The sequence below is a fragment of the Oenanthe melanoleuca genome, chromosome 2 (genome assembly GCF_029582105.1).
Source record: "Oenanthe melanoleuca isolate GR-GAL-2019-014 chromosome 2, OMel1.0, whole genome shotgun sequence".
Lineage (NCBI taxonomy): Eukaryota > Metazoa > Chordata > Aves > Passeriformes > Muscicapidae > Oenanthe > Oenanthe melanoleuca.
Window position 1 is genome coordinate 87326790 of NC_079335.1, and position 24503 is coordinate 87351292.

Sequence of the window (24503 nt, forward strand, 5' to 3'; positions counted from 1 at the left end):
GGTTGGAAGGCAACAAGTCAGTTGAGCTCATTACTTCGTCTTGTGCAGTAAGCTGTGCCACGTGCTATACGTGCTTCCCATTCACACTCATGCGTTCTTGATTGAGTTAGATCTCCAAAAGGTGGCTCAACAGGCTCAGTTATAACAAGTAGTTTGGTGTGCAACCTTAATAATGTTCCATATTGGCGTCAGAAGAGGATATTGACAAATGACTTCGCCCAGAAAAATTGTTCTGGCCCCCACTGAGCAAAAAGCAATCATTTGACACTGTCTAATGACATTAATCAAGCTCTGAACCTTTGTTGTTGTATGTCATAGCAAATGCTTAGCATTTTCAGGTCCAAAGTGCTTGACTAGACATTGTATATTAAAAACAAAAGACTTTAATTCATTAAAAATAGACTCTCACGCTAGATTAAGTTCATTTGCTGCACCCGTCCCTGGTCTGCCTTTGTGTGTGGTCTCATTTAAAACAGACACACATGAACCAGAATCTACTTTATTCATATGAAACAAAAATACTATTGGCTGTCAACCAACATAACAGACACTGAAGAATGGGAATACCCCTGGGTAAGGAAATTTTAATTAAAAAAAAAATAAGAGAAGAAGAAAAAAAGAAATTACAATGACGAAGAAGCAGCAGCTGCCTTCTCTGGGAATTCCTGTTTCTTCACCTTTGTCAAAACATCTCACATTGTCTCCTATGTATTTTATAAAGGTCTTTTGCAGCTCTATTAAAGCAGCAGCTTCATTTACACTCTCTCTGATCTATATTGATAAAGATTATGAAGCCATTATATGGCTCATTATGTTTGCCTTTACTTACCCCCAATTAAGATTTCAGGTGTCTCTGGTTTTGAGCTAATTTGAAAGTGACTGCCATCTGGGACATTCTCAAGGAAGAGGATCAGCTCCTTTTGCAGTGATATATCACATTTAAAACTCTAAGGGAGCATTTCTGGTACGTGCAGCCTCATTTTCCACATACAGAAGTTTTGTGCCTCTTATTTTGGGAGTGTTATTTAGAAATCAATCCTAAGTGCCAAGTTTTGATCTACGCCTGGTAAAGCACTAAGGCTCCTGGTCATAGCTGACAGTTGAAATGCTATTAGGCATAACATCCCCTTGCAATTATCCACAAATCATTCACAAAAAGTGAGTTTTTGAGCTTGAGCATGCAATAAAAACAGATTTAGATGCAGTCATGAAAAAACTTTTGGCATATGCAACAAAGGCACCTTTTATAGAAAACTCCCCTTTGAAAGGCAGAGATGAGGATCAGCACAGTGAAGTAATTGGGATCTACTAATCTCTTCTTTGGGGCAAGGCAGCACAAAAGAACAAACAGAGCAGGCACAGGTCACCTCTCAAAAATTGCACTGTGATGAGACCTTCCTCTCAGTCCTCCTACTAAAAGGAGGAGAGCTGAAGGGCAGTCACCAGAAAGAAAGATGTTCATGGAAAACTAATAGTGAGGAAGGCAACAGAGAGCATAAGCTACATTTTGAAATTATGTCAGTCAGAGATGGCACAGAGTTATGCAATAAGTGCTCCTTCTGGAGTAAGAACCACATCACACAGCACGCTAGCAGGGGAGCATTACAGCAGCCTCAAGAAATTTTCAGCATGGCTTTAAATCTCCCCTTATATGGTAGGCAATATTGCAATATACATGGATCCATTTTTCAAGATACAGCACAAGGACATCATGACACAATTACTGTGTGAATAATGCAGCTTTTGCTGATTTGCAGTGAAATAACTGACTTGAAAAAGTTTCTTCCATAAAATTTTTCAAGCAACAACATGAATGTGGTATCAACCTACTGGAAGTGTGGTCTCAATACCACAAAAGAGAAATTAAATGTTGCCCCTGGCATGCAGTTTGATAATATTTATGAATGCTTATGTTTAACTTAGATAAAATAAAGTCATTCTAAATTAAATGTCAGTCTCAAAAATGCCAGAGCATGACTGTATCTATACATTTGTGTGTGTACATATATAAATACATCTCATAGAATCACAGGATTTTTTAGGTTGGAAAAGACCTTTAAGATCATTGAATCCAACCATAAACCTAACATAGCCAAGTCCACCACTAAAACATGTCCCTAAGTGCCACATCTACATGATTTTTAAATACCTTCAGAGATAGTAACTCAACCACTTCCCTGGGCAGCCTTGACAACCCTTTCAGTGAAGAAATTCTTCCTAATGCCCAATCTAAACCTTTCCTGGTGTAACTTGAGGCATTTCCTTTGGTCCTATTGCTTGTTACAGGGAGAAGTGACTGACCTCCACGCCAGTATATATGTATATATGTGTGTATATAATTCCAGTCCTGCAGTAGCTCTGCCACAGAGCTCAGATTGCCAGAAGAACAGGTTAAAGAATAATGTTAAAATTGCATCTTACTCCACCACTTTTTCAGTGAGATACAGAAAAACAGACAAGGATGGAGCACATTCAGCTCATAGATTTCTTTACTAGGGGGTGCATGAGAACAGCACTACTTAGGACCTACCTTGCCCATTTGGTACATGTTTATGCGTTTTTCCTTTCCTAGGGGTTGACTGGCATGACGATGAAGCATTGTTTGTGGCTGTTTTTGTGTCCTCTGCCTCCTCCTCCTCCTCTTCTTCATCCTCATCATCCTGAGAGCTTCCAAAATATACCATGTTGCTGGGCAGGGCTGGAGAACCTGATCATTATAAAGAAATGGCTCATTAGCATCATTATATTCACTTACTGCACTGACCATATCGATCATAACCTACTTCAGCATCATTCACAGAAAGGGGGGAGTGGGACTCAGAGCTGGGAGGTCAGACTAGTGCATGACTAACTAGAGGGTTTTTATTTATCAGTTTTTACCAACAGGATATGCATGTGCTTGAAAAGAAGGGTTCTCCCCCCCTCAAGCACATTCTATTCATACTTCAGACAATCAGTCTTGCAACAAGCCCTAATTAATAGCTCTGTGTATTCAGAAAAGGACTAATGCACATGCTTAATTTCAAATGCGTGCTCAAGTGCCTTGCTGAAATCTTAACATACAACTAGAAGCTTACAGCTTTTCCAAACAGAAGAAAAAAAGAGCAAAAAAACAGTCTGCACCGCAGTGATTTTTTTTAAGTTATCATTAGAATAAAGCATTTAAAGTTCACAATACTTTGCAAACCTCTACAATATTGTACACAAAGTTTTGTGGTATTCTGCAGTAAGAAATAAAGAGAAAAGCGAAGACATTGAGAAGCTTATTTGCCTAGAGGATTCCTGGCAAAGGAGAAAAAAGAGGAAAGGCCTTCTGATTCCCCGTGTGCTCCTCTTGAGGATGTTGCTTCTCATCTCTTGATTACTTCCCATGATGCTCCCATAATTTTTAAATGTACAAATACTGCTGACAACTAATGGGCACTTTCCCACATGCTTAATAACACTTTTTACTTCAAAATGAGTCTACTGTCTATCCCCTGGAGGCACCGGTGCCCTAGGAGCCTTCTAGTTATTCCCAAAGAAAAATTTATTTCAAAGAAAGTGAAAAAAGTATCATCAACACACTTAGATAATAGCAACTTCAATTATTTTCCTGCAGCTAAATAAAACAAAAGGACAAAGAAAACTGGGCTAGAGACCAACACAAGGTAGTGGCTATTTGGAAGCACTTCTGGCTTCAAACTCTTCAGAACTGCAATTATGTGTTTGATTTGGTTTTGAGCAGTTGGTGTTGCCACTGCCAACAACTAACTAAAGTTTATTTTTTGACAGCTTACTTTCTGCTTCCACCAGGCTTGTACAAAATATTCTTAACTATAAAAATTGCTTCTTAATGAATGAATTACCAAAATACTGCATAAAAGCTGGAATAGGCTGTTTCTGCAATGAATCATCCATTGCTAATACTGGTTTTGACTGGAATGGAGTTAATTTTCTTCATAGTAGCTGGAACAATGCTATGTTTTGGATTTATGCTGGAAGCAGGGTTCATAACCCTTGGCTGCTTTAGCCATTGCTGAGCAGATCTTTCACGGTGTCAAGGCTTTTTTTGCCCCTGCTCTACCAGCAAACAGGCTGGGTGCATAAGGAGCTGGAGGGGACACAGACAGGAAAACTGGCCAAAGGGATATTCCAGACTATAGGACTGTTCTCAGCCAAAAGAGCTGGGGGAAGAAGGAGGAAGGCAGGGACATTCAGTGTCCAGTGAACACCATTTGTGTTCCCATGTATTTGTATTCCATTTTATGTGACTGAGCCCTTCATCCTGGGGATGGCTGAGCACCTGCCTGCCAACAGTGAGCAGCAAATGAATTCCTTGTTTCACTTTGCTTGCAGCTTTGCTTTTCCTATTAAACTGTCTTTATCTCAATCCATGGGTTTTCTTACCTAAAACTGACCCTTCCAATTCTCTTATCCATCCCACTGAAGGCTTAGCCCCCACCTGTAAAAACGTTTGCTTTTGGCCTCTGTAACAGCCCCTTTGTAATTTTGGCTGCCTCAGGGAGAAGCAGAGAGAAGCTCCTCACCAGCATCCTGTGCTATGTGTGAGTGGTAGCCCTGGGGCTGCCAGGAGAAACACAACAGCAGCACTGAGGGCATGATTCTTCCCCCCTGAAATTGTGTGTTATTCCATCCAACCTAGACAGAAACATATGGACACATATTGTTACGCTAGGAGAGAAGGTTTTTGCATGCCACAGTTTTCATGTTTATATAGACTGATGATCAAATTAAGACTGCTGACATATTTCATGGCATGGAAGCTGTAGCAACTTACAGAAACAAAAAACCTTCATATTTTTTATCCAAGCCCAGAACTTTCTGGCACAGCCTAAGCAATCAAACATAGCAGGTAAGAGGTGCTGAGAGGCACATAAATTATTCAACTTTTAGGGGAGTTTTAAGTCTCAACAGCAACTAACTAGAGGACTCTAAAATAGTTATTCCTAGGACAGTGCTGCCTGAAAAGTATTTTTTTTTCGTTCCATCTAGATATCCAAATGAGTAGTATGGATTCAGAAACTGGATACAAGTGCATCAGTTCTTATCAGAATCTGAAGTCTGACACCATCTGACACCACTGTGTATTAACAAATGATGGCAAAAAAGAACCTTACTGTCTGGAACCCTCAAAATTAGATTCAAACACAGACTGAAATCCCCCCTATTATACTTAGAGAAATAGTCAGGAAATTTATTCTTCTGAGACACTAAAATAGAAGTCTAGATACAGCGTCTGTTCTCTCAGCTTCATCTTCCTTAGACTTCCACATCTCTGAGCTTTTTTGGCAGCTGCTTTAAACAGCAACCAACAAAAATGTATCATCTGCAATGCAAATGTTGTCATTACAATAGCAATCTTTTTTTTCTTCTCCTTCTTCTTAAAGCAGAAAATAAAATACAGTACTGTGTCAGTCTGTTTAGAAAAGAGGGAGAGTTTTAGCTAAGTTTGAGAACAGGCATAAACTTCACCTAACTCCTGGTATTCAATTGCTGTAATCTCAGTGCATAAATCTCCTGTCAGAATGACAGTTTTTAATTCTTTCCAATTGAGAACTATGAACAACAATGGTTAAACTGCATTCTTGGGACAGCTGGGACTGTTTGGGAAGTACATTTCCAGAGGAATTAGACTAGCAACATCCAATAACACAGGAGAGTCCTGCTAACCCTCACTTTATTGATCTAAGTGCTCTGCAATATGAGACTTGGAGAAAAGCTAGCATTCAGTCTGGGTCTCCTCCCCTCCTTCCCACCACCTTTTCCTACATATTTATTAAACTTGACTTGCCAAACAGAAATTTAAAAAAAAATCTGGACTTGCACATTTTTATTCTATTCAAGCATTGTTATGGATGGAAGACTCTGAAAGAAATTTGAAAGCTCTGAGTTTTCTCGCTTGATTTTTGTATTAGAACTATTTTTATCCTCATATTTTATAGTACTACTTCAGTTCTGGAACAGGCTCAAATAATTTGTTCACAAACATGTGTTGAACTGGTTAAAACCACTTTCACTTTAAGCCTATGTAGCTAAACGTGTCCAAAAGACTGAGAAAACACTGGTTTAAAATATTGAAACAGGCTGGCCAAGCTCAAGACACTGCAAATTCCCTTTATGAGCAAACTGAAGGGAAGACATGCCTGTAAGTACACTGTGATTTCATTCAAGCTGAAAGAATGACAATTATGCTTATGAAATAACACCTAACATGTAAGTAGTTTATGTGCCCTGCTGGTTTACACCAAGCAAAGAGCTAAACAACCCCCCCTAAGACTCCTCTTATGGAAATAATACTCGACTTCTCATGACTGATGGAATAATGAAACTCATATGAATGAACCTGCATTGTGAAGAGCAGAAACTATGTCATCACTCACCTTTTTTTAATATTGTGTAATAATGATTTCTGTCCTAAATATCCCTCATTCTCTCTGAAATCAGGCAGAGATGTGATGCTACAGCCTATCTCTACAGGGGACTCCATTTGTTACTCTGCTACTGATTTATATAAACAATACTAAGAAGCATTACTATAGCTATAATCATTCAAGAGCACTGGAGATGTGAAGAAGAATGTGTGCTCAAGAGCTGATAGGTCTTTTCCAGCTGTATCAGTTGGTCAAATAAAATATATCGCCCTTCCTCAAAAATCTGGCTGGTTTTCACTGCAAGTTAAGACCATGGTGGCTTTCCTTACAGACAGACTTTGTTGACAGTTGTTGCTCTCAGGTTATTCCACGTGTAACAGATATTTATCACAAAAATTATGTATGACAGCAAGATGATAAAAGCCCTCCAAAATGGCATGAGAATCAGAGAAACTGTAGGTTCAGACACATCCACACACACATATTCGCAGAACATAAAGTTGTAGGGGCTTCCTTGATATGTAAAGTTCACAGATCACTATTCTGCAATGTTTGTCTCTTCCTGGACACACTCAGGAACAGAAACCCATGGGCTTCCTTCTTGCACATATTTGCCAACCAGGCAGCAAAAGTAAATAAAGATGAGCAATCATCCTTCCTCTTCCTCTTACCCTCCCCTCAGCACCAAAGTGTGATTCTCAAAGCCTACCAAGGGTAATATAAAGAGTGACATTGGAATTAATAACCAATAACCAGCAAAAAAAAGAGCGGCAATGCTGCGAATAAAGGGCAACATCTGTGCCTGGAAGGTGGTGCTTGCCAGGTCTCAGCACTCTAAGTATACAATTCCCCACTTCCTCACTTTCCATCCCCAAGAAAACAGCAGAAAAATCTGAGAGACAGAGTTACGAGAGCCCGTGGCTGTATTGAATTTTATAAGTCTCCTTCTGTGCTGGGAGCTCCCACATCATGCAGGCAGCTGCTACCATGGGCACTGGAGCAGACGAAGCAGGAGAGCAGGGAGCAGCCCTCCAGAGCCTGAGGAAAGCACAGGGAGCAGCCCTCCACCCTGAGAAACCCACCCTGCCACCCACCCCATCAGCAGGTGCCTGAAAAGCCTGCTCACTCTGCAAATCTGATGGCAGCCTAGAAATGAAATCTGACTTCTCACCACTCATTTAGAAGGCATTTCATGCAAGGAACCATCTAAACTGCTGGTGGTTGTGTGGACATTTTTCTTGGCATCAAAAATGTCCTACAGAACATCTACCTCCATCTGGCCTCTTCTTATTATACCTGTGCCACCTCCTCAACTGTGGCAGTGTAATTTTTTTGTGGGGCCATGTGCTGAATCAGATCAGGGAACTGATTCAGATTAAAATCCCAGACTAAGGAAATTAAAGTCCATTAATAAATGCTATAACTGTAATGTAATGTTACAAGCTCTCAAGAAAAATTTGGAAAACTTCTATGCACACTTTTTCTTATTGAATGTGTAGCATAATATATCACTTTATGTTATTAAATAAAACATTAAATGCAGTATGCTTCCAATGTCGTGTAGGAGCTCCACATTCCACTTTGTGTCCTGATGATGTCTAGGCACACAATGCTTTTCTTCCCCGCCCACCCCCCTAAAACAGCTGATTTGTTTTGCAGCAATATTTGCATAAAAGCATTTGCTGTCACCAAAGATCTGGATGGGGCAATTGCAACATATTGGGAAGGAAGGAGAAGCCATGGCAGAAGGAGTAAGCTGTAAGAAAGGCTGTAAAGTGCAGCAGAGCAGAAGGGAGGAACCCAGATGTGCTGAGGCTGGAGGAGGATGAGGGGTGAGAGGTAAGGACACAAACAGATGGACACAAGCACATGGACACAAGCTGCAGGAGCAACGGGAGAAGGGAGATACAGAAGGGATTACTGACATGAAATAGAAACAAATACAGTAAAGTGGAAAGGACATTGCTGTTAAGGCTGGCTCAATACAAGGCATCCATCTGATAGTGCAGTCAGCCTGCTGCCCTGATCCAGACACGTGCCACTCACCTTTTCTTGCTTAACAAGTCTCACAGTTGAGAGCTGCCAAAATCAGGCAGCAACCTGGAGGGAACGTCCCAGCCCTCTCCCTCCTCTCCAAAACACTAGGGAAAGGCCAAATCACCAAAGCTGGACCTCACAGTGGGATTTTGAAAGCTTAAAAAAATTTCCATGTCTGACTAAGGGATTGCAAGCCACACAGAAAGTTTGGACAGCCAACACAACCCCAGTTACTCTCTCCTCACCAGTACAAGAGCTCTTAGGATCAGATACTACTGCATGTGGCAAATTTTTAGAAAATCATTAATGATGAGTTGTTTTTTTAAAAATCACTCATGAAGGTTACAATGAGTTATGAATTATTACAAAAAGGGAGGACAGTCAGCTGTTTTAAAAAATTAGATTTGAAGTATGTTTGGCAACTGCTTCCATCAGTATCTTCAGTCCCATTATTGAAATTCTTCTCTCTTGAGTATTTTGTCTTCCCTCCTATTGTGAGAGCAGCACAAAAGAAAGCCTAACTACATAGGAAAAATGATTACCACAACTACACAGTAAGTGTGGCCTAATGCATGTGAAAGAATGACAAATGTATTTCACGTCCTCTGTTGCAATAATTTGTTGCTTATACGACAATAAATACAAAGTAAAATATGGGGGGTTTAAGTCATGGCGCTGCTTTTAGCAATTTTCTAGGAAAGATTTTGCATGTGCAAAATTCAGGCTCGCTACTAACAGTAGGCAGAATTGATGCTTTTGCAGCCTGTGCATACAGATGTGTTGACCTCAGCAGCAAGTGCCTGATTAATAGAATAAACTATGCTCTTTTCAGCCATTTTATTTGACTAATGAGGTTATTGCCTATTTTTTTTTTGACAAATGTGTAGTTTTCTCTCCTAAATTACGGTTATGTTTTGTTTCTCATTAAATTACATTAACTTTCGTCTTGGACTAGCTAACCATGTTTAAAAAAACCCTCTGAATTTGGATCTGAAGAGTGGAATCAGAAGTATGGAAAGTGCATGTGCTTTGCCAAAAATACTATTTCATTACTCTTCAGAATTAGCTGGCAGTGCTTCTGCAGTATTTACTGAAGTACAAACCAAATGTTTTCATCTGGACAGGATTCAAACCCTGGTATGTTACAACCACAACAAAAATAATCTCAGTCCAAAAGCCTTCTCTGTAATTTCGGCTGTGGTTTCTGCAAAATTGGAGGATTCTTCTCCATGAATTATTTACACCAGCTCCCCCTCTAGCTCCTCTGTTTTTTTTCCCTTCTAACAATTAAACACAACCCAGATGTGCTTTGGAAAAACCTTAAAACAATTTAAGACATTAGAATGATTTAAGCACAGGGCAGGTCAAGGTATGTGGGACTTCAGCCTGCCCCAAAAAAGCACATGGCTTGCCAAGCCCTACAGTGAGCCACATTCAGAGGTTTGGCTTCTCCTCTGACACACAGTCCCATTTTGTGGCTGTGTGCAGGTGGAAAAACCTTGCCTCTCAAATGCTCCTGATGTGCTGGCATCTCAGTGCTTAACATTTACGGCCTGCTTCTCATTTATTATATGTCTCACTTATTATGTTTTGGCAGGACAGCGCCAAATCCCTGAAGTGCAAATATATGTAATTTATGCCTGCACCTTATGGTTGTTTTACCAAGCCAAGCTAAAGGAGCACAAAATGCATAAACTCTATAGGAAAGAGCAGTTGTACTACACTTGTCTGACTCCACCTGCAGGAACAGTCCCAGAGGGAGCTCCCTGGTGCCTGAGGAAGAAGGAGGAAAAGGCTATCCCAAATACAGAAATAAAACTGAGCTCCAACTCCTCCCTCTGCTGCCTTGTGTAAATCACATGGTGCTGGGTGTTAAAGCTAATTTATCGACTACTGTAGCAACATAAACCCCATTTTCTTCTCAGTCTGTTCTTTGAAGTAATACAGCTAAACCCAAAAGGCTGAAGAAAATTTTTCCTTTCTGGGGAAATAGAGTAAGGGTGGGGGAAAAAGTAAGTCTGCAGGAAAAAAAGAAAATATCTACTTTCCAACTTAGCAAAACGCTGCAGACAAATGGAGTATTCAAAATTTTAAAAATACCAAAGGTGTGCTGTTCACATCTACAATTTGTATATGACAATCTCAAAGCAATTTAACTCCACCAGCTTGAGTGGATTTTAGTGAACCTCAAAAGCAACCCTTTCCACGTGCACTTCAATCCCCAACTTTATGTTCCCTCCCACCAAGAACAAAAAAAGTAGGGAAGTTTCAAAGCAATGTGATGACATCCCCAAGAAGATACCAGGCTGTGCTTCATACCCAAGATACCCTGGATCCCATCCCTAGCACAGAATCAGTCATTTGGGTAACACTGAAGCTATGGTATATTCACAGGTCAGAGAAGCAGGCTCAGAGGTTTTTGGCTGGGATGAAGGGCAGGAACTGCCTTTGCCAGAATACTTTACATCACCCACCTGGGCAGCAAAGCTTAGAATTGCTGCTGCCATTGCAGCAGTCAGATTTTAGGCCACTAGCTCATCCATAATCAACATCCAGCTATGTCAACGCCTATATACAGAGTTAAATATTTATCCTCATTTTACAAAAAACAGCTTGCTGAGGGACTCAGAGTGAGACTGTGGCAAATACAAGAGCTAAGCCTCAAGATTAGTCTCCTATTTCAATCAGTTAACTGCATCCTGTGGCTTTTTGCAGGGGTAGATATTGGAATCGTTAACATCAGAAACCGCCCAAAAACTGGAAGAGCAAGAAAAAAAACTTTCATTCAGCTGTAGTACTACACACAAGATACTCTATCTTTCTTCAACATCTCTTCTCTCTTAAATCTCCCAGTAGGCACACACTGGCATGAAATTGCATCTTCCACTGGAAGCCTGTAGTTTTGGCACTCCAGCAGCACGCTGTTCCCCTGGGAAGAAGGAATAATGCCATGGTGGTGGTCGCCAGGCTCTCTTCTCTCTCTGTACTTCACACAAGTGTTGTTCACTCTGAGCCTTTGTAACCACTTCTTCCTGCCAACACTGATTAAATTACTCTTGCCCTAAACCACCACAAGAGTTGCTTAGTCGCTCATATTCCATAGGTGGCCTAAATGGTTGCATATATGAGAAAAAGCTTATATTCTAGACTTCAAAGTTACTCCTAACTTTAAAAAGAGCTTACAAATTTTGAGGTTACAATTACTAAATGCAAACTTATTTTTATTAAATGGTTTGTGCAATTAAAATTCAGTGCCCTAAAGTTTATTATTAAATTTTCAATCCATCCTAAAATTTTAGTTTTAGCTACTAAATGATACAATAAGAAAATCAATAAGATTTTTTCTTGCATGTTTTAATATTGTTTTGGAATTACAAAAACTAACCCAGACTGCAAAGAAGCTCATACTTTTGGACAGTGTCAGTATTTCATTGCTTTGCTTCCAGCTGATCAAGTTGCTGTGATATTCAATCTGCTTTCTCTGAAGTGGTGAGTAAATCTCCCTGGTGCCAATGGCTGAATGTGACCGATGCAAGTCAGCAGCTCTCCAAGTACAGCACATTGACTACAGAACCTACTGACACCAAACTAACAGGCAAATATACCTTCTGCCTTGCTGAAAGATAGGCAGAATAACAGTTGTTTTCTAACATGCCCAAAATTAAGTTTTCGTTCCGGGGGCTCTCCCATCGTAATTGGAAATCTCTGCAGCTATGAACTGACACAGTCAGCCCCTCCTATCAGGGCTCAGAAAAGAAGGCTCAGATCAAAGGCCCCTGACCCTTTTAACCACCCAAATACAGATGTTTAAAAGAATAAAAAGCTTGTTTAAGAGCACACTGCACTAAAAGTTAGAAGTTACTGAGGTTCAGAAACATGCTATAGTGAAATTTTTCTATTTTGATTTTGCCCAGTTGTAATAAATCATCAGATTATTAAGTCAGCACAGCGCTCAAAGAAAAAGAACATGTTTTGCAGAACAGAAGAGCCTGAAAACTCAATTTGTGAGATCTCAATTAAACCATTTTTATTTAGGAATCCCTGAAATTCTCTAGCACGTAACTCCCAGAGGCTCAGCTTAATTAGAAAATTGATCATGGGAAAACTTCTTAAAATGTACTCTCCTAATCATAGCCTTCCTGTTATCACCTTTTGCCAAAGATCTATTGCTCACAGGGAGTTGTTTCTCCTTCTTCCTTTAGCCTGATATTTGAGTCACAATATTTTAACCTGTAAATAATTACAAAGAGAAGAGGTAGCTTAAATGCACTGTAACAAAAGCCATTAAGAAAAATATGATCAGAGGCAGAAAACACAGTAAAAGTGAGAGCTGTTGTACAAGCACAAGGAGATGACACACTCGTATCTACACGCTGCTGAAAGATACTAATTATGCCTCTGGCAAAGGGCACACAGGCTCCTTCAAAGAAGCTATTTAAAGATAAGAACACTGCAGACAAACACTTCAGAGATATCTGTACTATTCCCTTCCTTGTGCTGAAAATTCTAGGTCACAATTTAATAAAATTTTTAAAAACCCACCAACCTTTTTAAATGGAGGATTTTAAAATAATAGAAAGCAGAGGAGCATTTTCAAGTTTGGTCAATCTAGAAATGTATTCCAGGTTGCTCAGATATTCATCAACTGTTACAGCTTTTTCATTGTGCTCCACTTACCTTTTAAGAAGTAATTAGTACAGTGTATTATCAAATCAAGAGTTTGAAAAACAAACTAATTAAAATATGTCTAAAGCCTTAGTGTTCTGGATAATGAAACCAAGCAGGTCATCCTGGTTAAATTATTTCCCTTTGAAATTACAGGGTGCTAATGGAGTATTGGGGGTGGGGGGGCAGGGGGGAGTTAAAATTATTTGAATCATTAGATTCTCTTACACACAGCAGGACAGGTAAATGGGACTTCTTCTCCTAAGATGGAATCCTATGCATGTCAAGGACCTTTCTTCCACACTGTAGCATGACAGCATTGCTCCTTCACTGACAGAATTCAGAATTGGTCCCACTCAAAATAAACCCCGCAAGAACAATGAAGAGCAAATCTGTAATGGTGACAGGATGCTTAAATTTCTCTGTTTAAAAACAGAAAATGAAAGTACACGCTGATGTGTGAATTCACGGTGGAATTAGGTCAAAGGTTGGACTTGGTGATCTTGATCCACCCTTAGTGATTTATGATTCTATAGTGTGACAAATTTACACTGTGCTTTTGACACCACTGCTGGGTATGGTGGGTCAAGGGCTGAGCTGCATTCTCACCAATCCTGAAAAAGACTCCTTTGCCCAAAAAAGGCTTTGATTGTGAATCCAGGGATTATATCACCAGATCATTTTGAATGACTAGGACCTAAATTAAACAAACATGGGGATCACTGTCCTGGATCTTATCACTACGACATTTAAGATTTTCGAAGTGCTGAACTTCAACCCTGTGAGTGTTCTCTTATTTCCATGAAATTGCATGTTGCATTTCATGGTGAAAGCACGAAGAGCCAAGGCTGGACATGTACAGCTGGACAGAAGTCAGAACAACCACCTGTCCCACCATGCAAACAATTCTGGAACCCTCAACACTTCAATAAATAACAGCATGGAGGTTCCAAAACCCCTTCAGAAAAATCCCAAGTGTTCACTATGCAGGATCTTAGTAAGCTGTTGGCTCTTCCCTTTCCAAGCACCACCAGAAGACTAGCACCAAACTAAGCTTACCAATGCCCTAGAAAGTCACTTGTGGAATCTTTCTGAAGCTGGCTGTACCAGCATGCTGCACCATGAACTCCCTACCTGCATATTAACAACCAGCTTCCATCTCCTTGTTTTTAAATGGACACCTCAAAAGAGACAACCACGTGGAGCTAAACATTCCCAGAGACCAAATGGACACAACCTCAGGCAGCCAGGAACTCTTGAAGGACACAGCAGTTCAGGCACAGAAGCCAGAACCATGCTAATGCAAATCTGAACAACCCACCCCTCCCTCCCAGCCACAGCACCCTCCTGCCTTTCCACAGAGGAGCATCCAGGTAGCAGGTGTCCAGGAATATTTTCCTGTCTCTTTTTTTAACTGGCTCTTTTCATGTTTTATACAGGGGTGATGGAGTAATAAGCTTGCAGGAGTCCTGAAACACATAGCTGACAGCTTTCCCTTTCTGCTTTTCTTCAGACTGTTTAAGCAGACCAAGAACATGCCATGTGTGGCACTCACAGCAGACTTTCCCTCGTGGCTTTTAACATAATTGTAATTGTGATCTTGCCATCTGAACGCATGTGTTGTCAGAAAGGTTGGAGTACTCCTGCATACTGAAGAAATTAGGAATGAATTGCAAGTTCTTAATTGACAGTACAAAACATCAATTATGCCACAGATGAATAACAAAGGAGAAAATTACAGGTGCACGAGCTAAACAGCTCTTGATTTAAATAAAAAAAAAAAACAAAAAAACCAACAACATGAAGCACTGGAATAGGACTAAAGTACCCGTGCTTCCCATTTGCATTGTTAAACCAGAACACTAAGAGAGTAGGAAATAAAAGTGCAGATAAGTGACACCCCCACACAGGTTGCCTTTCTGTAAGTGCAAGTGCCTTCAAAGCTATAAATAACACATGCTTAGTTAGCAAGCAGTGGAAACAAGTGTGTGAATGCAGCCATGTGTGCTCACACACAGACACACACACACACAACCCCCATCTGACTCTTCCCACCAACAACTGTGGCAGTTGGCCCAGATCACAGCAGTGACACGCTGCCAACAGACTGATCAACCTCACAGCACTCTAAATCAGAAATACATTTCCACAGATTAAATTTCAGAGGACCATGATGCCACTTTAAACTCTATTAGATTCTGCTCCTCTCCATCCTTTAAACAAACACAAAAGCTAGCAAATCAATCTCCTCCATCCCCTCCACCCACCCACTTTACCAGAGGTCCCAACAGGATGGAGGCTCCATATTGGATGTGAAATAAGATGGATAAATTAGCAACTAGTCTGAAGGCACCATTAGCCTAAAATCTTCCAGAAGAAAAGAAAAAAAAAAAAAATCAAACCACACTGCACTAAGGTGAGAAAGCCTCAGCAGGAAGCTATGGGTGGTGTTGATCACTGCTGTCCACAGATGCAACAGAGACCTAAGAAAGGGGAACTCAAACACAAGCTCTGAAAGATTCAACCCACTAGGTAAGACTTTTGCAGGCAAGCCCCATCTCTAACAAATGCACACCCTTTCAGCAGGTAATGGGACAGCAATAGGCATCATTCCAGCACAGAGGATGCACTTATTGCTAACTGAGACAAGAAATAGAGAAATTCTCTAGGGAGAAACATACAGCAAGAGATAACGTGACAATTGGAGGATTAAACTCAGAGATGGTATCTTCAGTACATGACTTGGGACACGGCCATGGAAAGTCTTAAGAAAAATGACCACTCGAGTAACATCTCCTTCTCCAGCTTAATCTAAACAGTGAGCTGTACCTCAGGCTCAGCCCTCCCCCCCAGGTATGACCTGCAGGCTTGCAGACACACAGCCCGTGGATCCCTGACACACCACACAGCTCCAGCCAGGCTCAAGCACCTGTTACTGTGAGGTAATTCAAGTATTTCACTCCACAATTTCAGATGCCTCCTTTGTACTTGGATTGCTGAGAGGAGGAGCTCACCTGTTTTAATTATCACCACAGGAACAATCCAGCTCCTGAGGCAGACAAGAACAATGATAAACCCTCCACTGACTGTCAGATGAAAAGCCTCACTCAGATTGAACAATAAAGGACAGTGAGTAGATAGAGAAGGGGAATTTCCAAGCAGATTTTCTCCTCTTGCAAGAACAAGTACTCAGGCAAGTTAAGCACTTCTTCAGTTTATAGTCAGACAAAACAAAGGAGGATGGGGAGGACTTAAGAGAGCTAGAGAAATACCCATTCAGGGTAACAGAGAGCCAAGCATAAAAGAAATTTCTTTTTGCACTATTACCAGCCTCATTTTATGATCTTCAGAACGATGAACTCGAATGCTCCTGCTGCAGATACAGTCAAACTGCTGAGAGCTGAAATGCATACAATACCTTCGAGTGCAGCTCCAGTACATTTATCTGGCTGCTGCTTGCTGTGCAGTGCTACAGCTCCTTCTGTGAATGAGACTGTGCCCCAGCACTGCTGCCAGACACCTACCTCGAAGACAGAGGAAAGTGAGAAAATCTTCTGTCTTGGGCTTCCTTTTGGAGAGGTCAGAAATCTGAGTGGCAGGAGGGGGTAACAACGGCTCCACTATCTTTATTGGAGTTGTGCTGGGACTGTTTGGCTGGGACTGAGCAAACTTCCTTTGTGCTTGCAGTCTTGGCCTGTGGAAACAAGAGCACATCAGAAACACGTTAGGCAGAACTTGCTGGATGTGCGAAAACATAGAAATCCACCATGTAGGAGGGAGAGACAGAGCTCTGAATCCATCTCCCACCAATACCAAATCCCTTGCTGGGTCAATAATGAGGACAGTATTTTATTTGTTTTACCCGTTGGTATCTTCTGCTACAATTTGGAAAACCAGAAAGGGAACATCTTGACTGCAAAATCTGTGACTACTGTTTCATATGTTCTGAGTGTCTTCTTGCACATGATACAATTACAGTTTACCATTCACTTATTTGGAAATTAAATCTGTATTTTGCACCATAAAAATGTCTGTTTTTTTTTTTTTGCTAAGTGTTAGTGCTCATTGCTTTCTGTTTTTAAGTAAATTACAAATTAGGTTTGTTTTAGCCCCATTAAGGTTTTAATTTATTCCAATCTGCTAGAATCTTATTTTCATAGTAAAATATATATTAATAGATAAGGTGTATATATATTTGTGCCCGGTTCTAAAAAAATAAAATCTTTAAGAAAAGATATTTTTGACAGGGAAAACATCAGGTCAAAACCTTTAGGTTTTGTTTGCTTGGCCACAGCCCAGAAAGACAGCAAGCAAAGAGGTCAGCAGTGGGGTTAAGCAGGATTTGGGATAAATTTGTAAGATTGAAGGACATGCATGGAATGAATTTGTTCAGTGCTGGTACTGGGCAATGGACTGACACTCTGATTAGTTTCAAGCATGCCCAGGTACAGCTGCAGGAAATGAATGGCTGCAGTCGGTTTTGGCAGTTAGCTGCAAATTATTTCAAGCCTGTCTGAAGGCTCTGATTAACTGCTAGGCAGCAATGAATATGATTTTCTTTAATATGTCTACAACGTAAATTGGTATTAGGGAAAGCATTTCGGGGCAGGACAGATACCTGGAGGGGGTCTTGCTGGAAACCTGGCTCAGCTCAGCATATAAGAACATGCTAATTTCTCACTTAAGCAACTGGGATTCTAATTATGATCTTTATTACAGCTTCAAAAAGGAGAGAAGCTACAGAAAGAACTTAAAACCATATTGAGAAAGGATGCAATTTTATGTCATTTTATTCCTTAATAGCAGAGTATCTACATAATGTCAAAGTGAAATATATTAAATAACACTGAAGGGAAGCCCAGGTCTTGTCACTCCTTGGCAGCCTCGACTGTTGTGACTAAAGGAAAGCACAGTTATAGTTCAGTAGGGATGAAACACATAATAGGAAACTTCCCATTTTTCATGGGTGTTAACCTTAAATATTTGGGTAACAAGAGGTTCGTTACTGTTTTTAAACTTCTGCAATCTTGATGTTTAGATAGCAAAAAAAAAAAAAAAGAAAAAAAAAAAAAGAAAATCCCAGCACTGTTTGTATGAATATACACATCTCCTAATGACAACAGAGAGTGAAAGCAACATTCAGCAGTTTTCTCCCTAAACTATGCATAAAATTGTCCTTGTCCTCCCCATCCAACCCCCACTGCCCCAAACAACAAAACACGCCAGCCATTCCTACTGCTTTTTTAATCTCCTCCATGGCAAAAATAACCTGGTGTTTACAAATTTTTTATCACAGCGCTTATAATTTGTGAACTGGAACTAAAAGACTATTTAACACACATATTTCCTCATATCTATGAACAATTATCTTTCCAGAATGAAGGTCTTGTATAGATCTGCCTGTATCTCCAAAAAATTACTCAGATTGCTTTGCAAAGCCCCATGTCTTCAAGCAGCCTGAGGACTCCCATGCAGGATGAATGGGATTTTAATTTCAGCAACTACATTTCTATCACCAAAACCATACATGCAGCCAGAGAAAAACGCTTTGTGTTGGCTTCTGTTCTGCACAAAACATATGCTCTCTCGGCAAAAAACACACTATAAAGGTTAGCAAGCATCCCAGCTTTCTGCACAGCAATTTTTTCCCATTGATGTGCTTCATCAGCCAGGCTGTTAAAAACATTAACCCACCCAATCTCTGCATCTCTGTACCTGCTCAAATCTCACGTGATCAGTGATAAGCATCCCACAAAGTAAAGGTTAAGCCTGTTTTATGGTTCAAAAATAACTCTTTGCAGCAAGAATCATCCATGCTGGTTTGCAGTATTCCTACTATCAGTCCCCAGAGCACTGAAACAGGATTAGACAATGACTTGCAAGTTTGGCATAGATGTGAAATTAATTAGGGAACCGAAAGTACTTTTGGTTCTGTCTTTGAAAGTACACTGCCTGCTAGTGTTATTTTTTGGGACAGAAAAATCCCTGTGGGGCATGGAGCCTGGCCTGGCAGCATCACAGGCTCTTCACTACCCATGGGGGCCCTTGATTTCAGCAAGGACAGAGAAAATTCCAGGTATTCCTTCCACTTACAACCATGAACTTTTGCTGCTTCCCCAGGGAGGCTGTGGAGACTTGCTGCTATATGGTCAGATGTGTCCAAAATGCTTCTCCTCTCAAACCAGAGCTGAAGATTGCTGTACTTCCATCTGCTCAGTTTGACCTCACCAGTGCCACAAAACCAGGCTCCCTTATGAAATATCCATCTTTTATTAAAACCACGAGCAGTTACAGGGTGTAAATATCACTGATTCAAAGTTATGAACACCAGTAAATGAAGGCACTCTTTTATGACAGCAGCATGTTTTAAGTTTCTGCAACAACTACTGTTTCTTGCATGGATATGTATGTGCTCCACAGGCTTCTACTTCAGTGCCTGAGAGTGCATACAGAGTCAGCTCTGAGCAAGAAATAATCTATTCTGTAGCTACAGCATACAAGGATGAGACATTGAGATTAGGAAGCAAAAGACATGTTCTTAAGTAGCCCTTCCTTCAGGTTTATGTAAACATGACCAGTTTCAAAGGTGGGCCAGCAAAGGAAAAACACACGTATCTCAAAACATTGGCAACAACTAAAACTGTTTCCTTGTGAAAGCATATATGCATCTTAATAAAATTCTATGTCCCCATGAAAGCCTCTAGCAGCATAAAACCGATGATTTCAGGTATGGTTTCACATTACACTTAATCCAATCTAAGTGTGAAGCTGCTGCCAAAGAAAAGATTGTACCCTCCTTCACTACAGTTACATCAGACGAAGCGTAGCAAGTCGTACTCACACACCACTTCTGAACAAGGAAGAACAGAAGTGATAAAAGTGCTCAGAAAGACACTCTGTGTGTATGATAGTGCCTGCCTAAAATTTAGAGAGAAACAGTGAGGCCAGCAGGACCAGGGCAGTGGTTGTCCCCCTGTACTCAGCACTGGTGGGGCCACACCTTGAGCACTATGCTGTTTTGGGCCCCTCACCACAAGAAAGTCATTGAGGTGGTGGAGATGGAAAACAGAGTTTCTGTCAGGAGCATGAGTGAGAGAGCTGAGGGTGTTTATCCTGGAGAAAAGCAGGCTCAGGGGGAATCTTATTGCTCTCCACAACTGCCTGAAAGGAAGGTGCAGCCAGGTAGGAGTCAGTCTCTTCTCCCACATAACCAATGGCAGGACCAGAGGCAAAGGTCTCAAGGAGATGTTTAGATTGTGTATTAGGAAAAGTTTCTTCACAGAAAGGGTTGCAAAGCATTGGAATAGTCTGCCCAGAGCAGTGATTGAGTCACCATCCCTAGAGGCATTTAAAAAGACACATGGATGTGGCACTTAAGGACACGGTGGACTTGGCAGTGCTGGGTTAATGGTTGGAGCCAATGATCTTAAAGGTCTTTTCCAACCTAAATGAACCCATGATTGTTTAAATGCATAACACCACCAACGTGGCTTTGCTCTTTGGTTCTTAATGCAGGGATTTCTGCTGGAATGACCTATTTAGCGTGCATTTGGCAACAAGAGACAGACTGGCATAAGCAGCAGAAAGAACAAAAAAAGTCCTGCTTCCGTCCTCAAAATAAATTGCTCACTTTGTCCTCATTGAAAGGGTGTAAGGCTCATAAATACGCAAACAGAAAAAACTTTGCAAGACGGAAAAGGATGAGGAAAGAACTTAAAATAATCCCACATCTAAACGTCATGCAAACACCCAACACGCAGCCAGAAATATCTAGACTGTTTAAAAATAAACAGTAAACCACCTTTTCTCAACAGAATGTTATTTTTCTTCTACTTCTTTTGAGAGACTTTAAACACATACCTATGACACAAAGTTCAAAAAAGCCTCAGCCTGAGGAAGTCTCACCTCCTTTGGGTATGCTTCTACTGAACTGACTGTTTAGATCTAAAAAAGTAAATTTCAGCCAGAGACTAAAACTCCACAACAAAAATATCCTGACTGCAAAAAGTCAGACTAGGCTATAAAATATTTCTCTCCTGACACAAAATATACTTTTGGAAGCTTTTTTAGAGTAGAATTTAGTTTTTGTTGAATATTTTAAGCAAATTGCATTCTTTGTAATTAAAACACTACAGTTTGTGTTAACTAAAAGCGCTTCAGAATGTGCTTTAAAATAGCATATCCTAGCACCATTCCTTTAGCTTGTAAAAAAAGTTCACATTTAGGAAAAAAAGACTTAATACACAAAGGCAGCCTTTTCTTTGCAAAGCAAAGTTCAGGCTAGTAGTAGCAGTCTGTGTTAAATTTAGCAAACATTAATATTCTAGATAACAGTGCATGTTGTGCTAGCCACAAATCAAGTATTAAACTATCAGTATGTGAGATTTTGTACATCAGTACAGAAATCTGACTCTTTTCAGTTTATTACTCCATAACTCCCAAGCGAAAACAAAACATAAGTACTATAAAACATACACAAAAACAAATATGCACAATCAGATTTGTAATATATTTGCATGCATACTGATTTATTTATAGAAAACTGTGGTTTTGAGAGGCTATTCTCATGCCATTTCAACTGGGAAGAGATTTGCAAAACAATCTAATCTCCAGTAATCTGCAGGTTTCCAGCAAACTTCCTGCTTAATATGTGCAACCATATGTCCTTGCTGTTTGGTCTCATTACCTTTCACTTACTCCTTGAACTGCACTTTTGCTTTTGTCTTTTCCTGCTTTTCTGCAGCTTGATATATCCTTTTTCTTGACAACAGCAGGACAAGGAGTTAGATTTCCAAACACTACAGGAACCATAGCTGAAGCAGCTGCTTGAGCAGTCCAGTTTTGTGACTAATTCCCATTTTCCTTCTCACTGCAATGTGCTATTCACTTAACAATTAACGGAAGGCTCTGGCACGGCTGGGCACTCTACCTGATGGATTTTTTTCTGACCACTCCATCATTATAGCTTCCCCTCTGTTGAGTACCTGGGTTATTTACTTCCTTGTTATGACATGTTGCTGTCATGGTGAAATACTTATCTGTGAGGTTTGCTTGGCTCTGTACCCCTGATCTCGATGAGATCTGAAGTGCACCATCTTTTGGTCTAACAGGAGGTGATAAACCAAGTACATAAATTGTGTAACAATGTGGCACTTGGTTTGGCACACAGCACGTCTGTACAGAAAAATGCACTTGTGTGTGCAACTTTGTTCAGTAAGGTCAACTTACCTGAACGTGACAGGATGCAGAAATGTTCCACTCTCATTTAAAAACAACATTAAAAAGTAATTTAGGCTTTAATAGCCAGGTGTCTGCTGAAAATCAGATGATTATCAAGTGTGTAATTTCCACCTCAAAGTCGACCATGTTACAGGCACTTTTAGGCAAGCCCAAGATGAGCATGCAAAACTTGTTGCTGGAGGTATCATTCTTCACGGGACAAGAAGGAAATCTTTATCACTATCACATGTGCCAGCAGGAAGCATGGCTAAGCTACATTTTACCCTTTCAATCCTCAGAGTAAGTCCAAGACATTCCCTCCCAACAGTGACCTTCTAGAAGACCACCAGTTCATGTGAACAGGGCTCCAAACTTCATCAAGTTGTCTACATCAATAATGCCAAAACTTATATGGAACACATTCTCTTTTTCCCCAAACTGTGAGGGTTAACGTTTGGATAATCAAAAAAATGGGGTGGGGAAAAGAATTCCCCTCAGAGCACAAGATCTTGGCTGTCCCTGGAGCACACCTGAATGTGCGTGTTGGCTCTGGTGGCGCTAGGCAGTGTTTCTGTCTGTACTCACACACCTCTGCCACCACTGTGTCCCACGCTATGCTGTCAGGTCAATAATGACACCACACCAAGAGCAAAAAAGCAGGTGTGCAAAGGAGTCCTTTGACCTCCATTTCCCCTCCCACATGCCCCAGAGCTACTGGGATAGTATTTTCTGCCCATATCAGTGGTACCCGTTGCCCATTTGATAACACATGGGTCTATTGCTACTGCCAGCAAGTCTGCAGCAGTGGAAATGGAGATTCCATCAGCATCTGTGCCCCCACACCCGTTTGTACCAGGAAGGGACTAGAAGTTCAGAGACCTGGTTGCTCCAATCCACGCAGATAGCAAGTGCAAAGCATGGGGTCAGGGTCGCTCTCAGATAAGGCTCCTTCAAAATAATGTGCAAGATAATGTAATCTGAGACACAACCTTACCTCTACCACCAGGTATGAGTGTAATTCTTAATCCTGTCATATGATTAAAAGAATCTGGGCTACTTTTCAGTAAATTAAACATTCCAGAAAGGTTGGATGCAACAATTTTTGGAAACTGTTTTTACTAAGACCTTTATTCACTCAATCTTTTTTACTTTCTGCGGGACAGTTAATCAAAATTAAGCCTAAATTAACAACATGATTTAAAACCAGATTTAAATATTGAAGTGATTCAATGAAAGCACAGTATTAAGCCCATTCAGTCCTTGATTGCTGAGCCTAACATTTCTTTAAAAAACACCTCTTGCTCTGAAACTTTAGCCACAATGAATAGATGCACATTTTCCTTTGAGATTTGTGTGTGTGTGTGTGCTTTTTTTAAAATGGGAAACAGTTGGTTTTCTCTCCTGTTAACAACAGAAAGGTGTTTGGGAATGGCATTTTATGCAAAATAATTAAACTAATCCATATGCTTCACAGCTAGTTCAAAGTACAGCTAGACACAAACTTTTTTGCTAAAATCTGCTCCAATTATTACTAATTCTGGAACTGCCTGCTTTTCCTGGCACTGCTCACTGATGACAAGAAGGTACTTGCAGCCTTCAAACCCACCTCATGTCATGCAGTTTAGCAGAGACACCTAAGTGAAACTGTTCAGTGAAGTTGGCTGTTCAAACAACACACGAGACAGTGCAAAGTGGGAGTTCTTAAAAGCTGCTGGGCATTGTCACCATCCCCACCACTGTGTTAGGAGGAACTGGACAACTCCAGCTATCATAAATGGGCCTTGTACATACTCCACACTGCCTATATAAGCAGTCACAACGACACAGGTATGGAGAGATTGCCTGCTAGACTGAGGCCCATACTAAATAGTTTAGAAAAGTTGTAGAAAACTAACACTGTGTTCAGGTTTCACCTGTGGATCCAGTAAGTGCAGGTGTTTCAGTGGTCTAGATAACCTTGAGAGGGCTGAATCACACTTGGTACTAAATGCCCTGGGTTTCTGCCCTGAAACATCCACAAAGGTCAGGGAATTTTGGCACTACTCTTCTGTAGCAGTAGGATTTCCTAGTGTGAACTTGAGCACCTTTCATGAACTTCAGGATACAGGGAAGCAAAGAGGAATAATAAATGATCCAAAAATGCAAAAGTGTAATTAGTTAAAGCTGCAGCCCTTCTCCATGAGAATGGGTCTCCTCTCACTTTACTGC

General features: G+C 40.6%; 1 protein-coding gene across 1 annotated transcript in view; it reads right to left on the minus strand.

The window, feature by feature from the left end:
* The window catches only part of JARID2 (jumonji and AT-rich interaction domain containing 2), a 206989-nt gene that overhangs the window by 43027 nt on the left and 139459 nt on the right, over positions 1–24503 (minus strand). The window contains exons 4-5 of the mRNA XM_056483727.1: positions 16601–16770; positions 2531–2707 (exon numbers count right to left, since the gene is read on the minus strand). Of these exons, the coding sequence (XP_056339702.1) occupies positions 2531–2707; positions 16601–16770 (347 nt within the window). The remainder of the gene's footprint in view (positions 1–2530; positions 2708–16600; positions 16771–24503) is intronic.